The 5,592-nt window shown below is 40.9% G+C and overlaps 1 protein-coding gene across 1 annotated transcript in view; it reads right to left on the reverse strand.

Annotated features, from left to right (window-relative positions):
* Nucleotides 1-5,592, reverse strand: part of CATSPERB (cation channel sperm associated auxiliary subunit beta) — a 171,534-nt gene that overhangs the window by 84,992 nt on the left and 80,950 nt on the right. The window contains exon 13 of the mRNA XM_007944535.1: nucleotides 775-919. Coding sequence (XP_007942726.1) covers nucleotides 775-919 — 145 coding nt within the window. The remainder of the gene's footprint in view (nucleotides 1-774; nucleotides 920-5,592) is intronic.

Genomic DNA, 5,592 nt, shown 5'->3' on the forward strand with positions numbered 1-5,592 from the left:
ACAACGAATAAGGAAGACGGAAGAAGAGTTGATGCTTTTGAGATGTGTGCTGATGAAGAATATTGAAAGTACCATGGACTGCCAAAAGAACTAACAGATCTGTCCTGGAGGAAGTGCAGCCAAAATGCTCCTTGGAAGTGAGAATGGCCAGACTTCATCATACCTACTTTGGTCATGTTGTCAGAAGGGACCATTCCCTGGAGAAGGATGTAATGCTTGGTAGGGTGGAGGGTCGACGAAAGAGGGGAAGGCCACATATTATAAGAATCCATTTATATAAAATGTCCAGAATAGGTAAATAAATGAGTGATTATCAGGGGCTTGGGATGGGTATGGGGGTAAGGGGAAGTGAATGTTAATGGGTATGGGGTTCTTTTTGGGATGACGAAAATGTTCTAAAATCAGACAGTGGTTATGGCTGGCAACTTTGTGCATATATGAAAAATCACTGAATTGTACCCTTTAAAAGTTGAATATTATGGCATGTGAATTATATTTCAATAAAGTTGTCATAAAACAATATTGTTATACTGTCTTTTTGGAAAATGATACATCATTGGAATTGTAAATGAGAACATAGCACGATGGCCCAGGCTTTTCCTTCTTTAGGGTTGTGCTGTTTGTAAGAGGCTTTTTCTGTAGATCCTACAAATCCACCACCTCTTAAAAGTTTGAGACTTTAGGATTAGTTGTTTAATGAGGCTGCTTTTTCACATATCTTCTAAGCCCTGGCCCACATTTAGTACTTAGACTTAGAAAGTCTGCATTCCTCACCTGCCTTTGTCAAGTAAACATTTCCATATTGGGAAACAAAAGCAATATCGGAGGTATAAAAACTGTGGTAAGACGTCTTTATGCTATCCCCATGTAAGTCAGCTATTAACTCAAAAGTGTTGCCGCCGTCCACTGAAAGCCATACCTAGAGGAATCAAAGGACAACACATCACCAAGAGCTGCTGTGCAAGAATCAGCAATTACCTGTTAGCTTAACTTTCCTACATGAGAAATGTCATGTAGCATGAGAACGTCATGGAGTCTTCTCCATCTTCTAACATACCTCACATACACACACACACACACACACAAACCACAGCATACAGACAGGCCTCATCTACTGGATCTACTCTCGATTTCCATCTCAGAGTTTGTATGACATTGTATGTGACAGAGCATCAGATCTCCATAGGATGCAGTTTATGTGTACCAAACCAAACTCGCTGCTATCAAGTCAGATCTGACTCATAGCGACCCCTCCTTGAGTTTCCGAGGCGGTATCACTGCGGAAGTAGATTGCCCAATCTTCCTTCTAAGGAGTGGCCGGTGGGTATGAACCACCAGTTTTCTGGTTAGCAGTCAAATGCCTTAGGCACTACAACACCAGAGCTCCCAAGCTTCTCCCAAATAGGGTTTTCCTGTTCCAAAAAGGCTGGTGTGCTAGGTGTATCTGGATCCGAGGGAGGGAGTTTACCCCCATATTGATAGGAGACTTCATATTCAAGGCAGGTAAGCAAGTTGTTTTCTGTGTGGAAACGTCCCTGGACAGTTGCAAGTGGTATGTCCTGGTAGTATTTTTTGTGTTGCTTCAAAAAGCTTTTCCTTCCCTGATTTTAGAAAGATATTGATTTATGTTTTCCTCTAACAGATTTTATATTTAAATCATTAACCTCTCAGGAGCTAGGCTTGATGTATGTTTTGGCACAGTGATGTATTCTAATTATTTTCTATATGCATAACCAACTCTTCTCATCTCATTTTGAACAGCCCTCTCTTCTCCCCACATCTGTGATGCTAACATGGCCTCTGTGGACCTTCTAGGTATGCATGGATCTGCTTGTGGTCTTTCTACCTTATTCTGTTGGTCAATTATCACTACCATAATGACTATGGCTTCACAGCAAATGTTAACATAGTACACGTCCTTCCTCCCTATCTTCCACCAAAATGTGCTGGCGCTTCTTCATTTTTTGTTTGTTCCACTTATATTGTTAGAAGTTTAAATACCATTAACAAATCTCGCTGGATTTTGATTAGAGTTGCATTAGATCTACAGATCTATTTGTAGATCTGTGTCTACATGCCAGCAAGTTGTAACTGTCCCTCAGTACAATTTATAACTTAGAAATCTTTTTTTTTTTAGGTTATTCTTAGGTACTTCATAGCTATATGTGTGCATTTCTCTTGTAAATTGTGCCTTAAAAAATTATGCTTTTGGGCCTGTAGGCTTGGGATCATGGTTGCGGGGGACCATGGCATAACATACTACACAAAAACATTGTTTTGCATCCTACTTTGGTAAGTAGGGGTCTTAAAGGCTTGCAAGCAAGCATCTAAGATGCAACAACTGGGTTCTCCTCATCTGAAACAAAGAAGAATGAAGAAAACCAAAGTGAAATGAGTCAATGATTTTATTCCTTGTGCTTTTTCTGGTTTTCTTATCAAAGTTATGCTACCCTCATGAATTGAAATAGAGAGAATTTCATCTCTTATATTCTCTGGAATAGTTTGTAGAAAATTATCGGCTTTTGTAAGTTGGGTGGAAGCTCATCTATAAAAGCATCAGTGCCTTATTGAGGATTTTAAATTACTGCTTCAATATTTTAAAAGTTATGATTATCAAGTTGTTTCTTTCTGAGTCAGCTTTTCAAAAATGAGTTTTTGCTGAAGTTCATCAAACATACACAAATGCACAAATGGCAAGCATACAGGTCAATGAATTATGAAGAACACACACCTATGTAACCAGAAACGGAATATTACCAATGTTCTGAAAGCCCTCTGTAGTAGATTCATTACAAAAAGATTCCCAATTATCTTCTTTGTCTTCTTGTTAGGTGCCATCCAGTTGGCTCTGACTCCTAGTGACCCTATGCACAACAGAATGAAACACTGCCCAGTCCTGCCCCAGCCTCACAATCCTTGCTACACCTGAGCCCATTGTTGCAGCCACTGTCAGTGCATCACGTTGAGGGCCTTCCCCTTTTTCCCTGACCCTCCACTTTACCAAGCCTGATATCTTTCTCCAGGGAATTGTCCCTTCTGACAACATGACCTTTCCTTATATATTCTCATCAAGAGGTCATATACCTTGAAAGATTCTTTTGACTTGGTCTGGCCAATAAAATGTGGTGGAAATAATAGTATGCTAGCTCCAAGCCGAGGCCTCAGGAGACTTTGTCCACTTCTGTTTCCTATCCTGAACACTGAAAAATTCTAGTTGAACTGACTGTATGATAGATACAAGGCCTAGTGATAGCAGAACTGCTCAGCCAACCCAAAACCAGAGGTCAACAAACTCTTCTATAAAGGGTCATGTAGTGAATATTTCAGGCTTTTCAGGCTCTTTTGGTTATCTAGTGCACCTCTAACAGAAAATACCACAAGTGGATGGCTTTAACAAACAGAAATTTATTCTCTTACGGTTTAAGAGGCTAGAAGTCTGAGATCAAAGTGTTGACTCTAGAGGCTAAGTGAAGGCCCCTCGACCTTGGGCTTTAGCTCTGCCTCCTACTCTAGGCCCACTAGACCTGGAGGCTTTTTCTGACTCACAAAGCTGCTGGCTGCTGAGGCTGATGAACCCAGGATCAACAAGTAAAATTGCACATTCCCAAGATTAGCAAGCAATACAGTGGGCCACTAGTTCATGTCCAGAAATAGTCTTAAGATTGGCAGGCAACATGGCAGGCCACTGATGACTCAGCCAAATGCAGGATCCAGATGTGCCAAGAAGCTTGAGACCTTTCTCAAATCATCTCCTTATATACTGGAAGCAGACCACATCCTGAAGGCAATTCATTAGCTGCTCACAGCAGATTCTACCATGGAGTTGATTCTACCACATTCTGTTTCGTTATGGGGAATAATTGCATCCAGCAGCCCAGCCACTCAAAATCATGGCCCAGCCAAGTTGACACACAACTTTGACTACCACACAGGCCGTGTGATTTCTTTCACAACTATTCAACCCTGTTGTAGCATGAAAACAGCCATAACGATATGCAAATAAGCGGAGGTGGGTGTTTTCCAAAAAAAAAAGTATTTACAAAAATAGACAACAGGTTGGATTTGGCCTGTGCACCACAGTTTGCTGACCACTGCCATACAAACAACAATACATGCACATTGGTTCATGTTACTCACCCTTGGAAGAATCTGTTATGAAGTAATAGCTGATATGTTCACTTTCCCCTCTTCTGCTCACTACTCTTCTCCAAAGGTAACCTCAGAGTAGTTTTGATTCTTATTGAAATGTATATATATATGGAATTATATAGTATATATTCTTTTGTGTTTACCTTGTTTATGAGGATATAGTTAGCTTTTGCTGAATGACAAACTACCTCCAAAACTTAGTGACTTGGAAAAAACAAGCATCAATTTCAATCACGATATGCTGGGCTTTCCTTCTGGTCTGGAGTGGGCTCAGGTGATCTCAGCTGGAAACTTTATGTTTCTATCTTGATGGGTAGGCAGCTGGTGGCTAGCTAGTTCCACATGGCTTCATTCATATGTTAGGAAATAGCCTTATTACTTTAGACTGGGGAGATGGGCCATGTATCCCTCGAAATTCAGTAAGGTAGCCCAAGTTTGTTCATATTGCAGCAAGGTTGCAAGAGCAGAATAAAAGAGAGTAAGCATGGAAGCATTTTTCAAGTCCACACTCACATAATTTATAATTGTCGCACTGACCAAATCAATTCATATGACCAAACCCAGAGTCAGCGTGTAAAGAAATTTTTCATAGGCATATTTTTGTTGTTGTTAGGTGCTGTTGAGTCAGCCTTGGCTCATAGCAACTCCACACAAAACAGAACAAAACACCACCTGTTCCTGTGCCATTCTCACAATTGTTGTATTCTTGAGCTCATTGTTGCAGCCACTGTGTCAATCTACCTCATTGAGAGTCTTCTTCTTTTTCACTGACCCTCCACTTTACCAAGCATGATACCCTTTCTCCAGGGACCAGTCCCGCCTGATAACATGACTGAAGTACAAGAGATGAAGTCTGGCCATTCTCACTTCTATGGAGCTATACCTGTTCTAAGACAGATTTGTTCATTCTTCTGTCCATCCATGGTACAGATGCAGAGAAGCAGGAATGAATTGGAAGTCTTTACTGCAACAGTCACTAACTGATAGTGAGATTAATACATGGTGTTATTGACAGCAGAAGTTCATTCATTTTCATTGTTGTGTGGTGTTCCATTTAATGAATTGTTTTGGTTACCTCAGTGCCGTTCTAACAGAAGATACCATAAATGGATGGCTTTCATAAACAGAAGTTTATTCCCTCACATTCTTGCAGGCTAGAAGTCCAAGTTCAAAGTGCCAGGCTCCAGGGGCTGGGTGAAAGCCCTTTGACCTTGGGCTTCAGCTCTACCTCTTGCTCCCAGCCCAATGAAGCTGGAGGCTTTATTCACTCAGGCAGCTGCTGGCTGCTTAGGCTGACAAGTAAAAAGGCACAGTCCTGATATTCCCAAACCACATGGCAGGCCATTGATTCAAGTCCATTAAGAGTCCCAAGATCTGAAACTGCAAAAGCAGTGATCAGAGGCCAATTTATAGCAATAAGTGCACACATAAAAAAAAAAAAAA

The sequence above is a fragment of the Orycteropus afer genome, unplaced genomic scaffold (genome assembly GCF_000298275.1).
Source record: "Orycteropus afer afer isolate SDZICR_OR568_19922 unplaced genomic scaffold, OryAfe1.0 scaffold00127, whole genome shotgun sequence".
NCBI lineage: Eukaryota > Metazoa > Chordata > Mammalia > Tubulidentata > Orycteropodidae > Orycteropus > Orycteropus afer.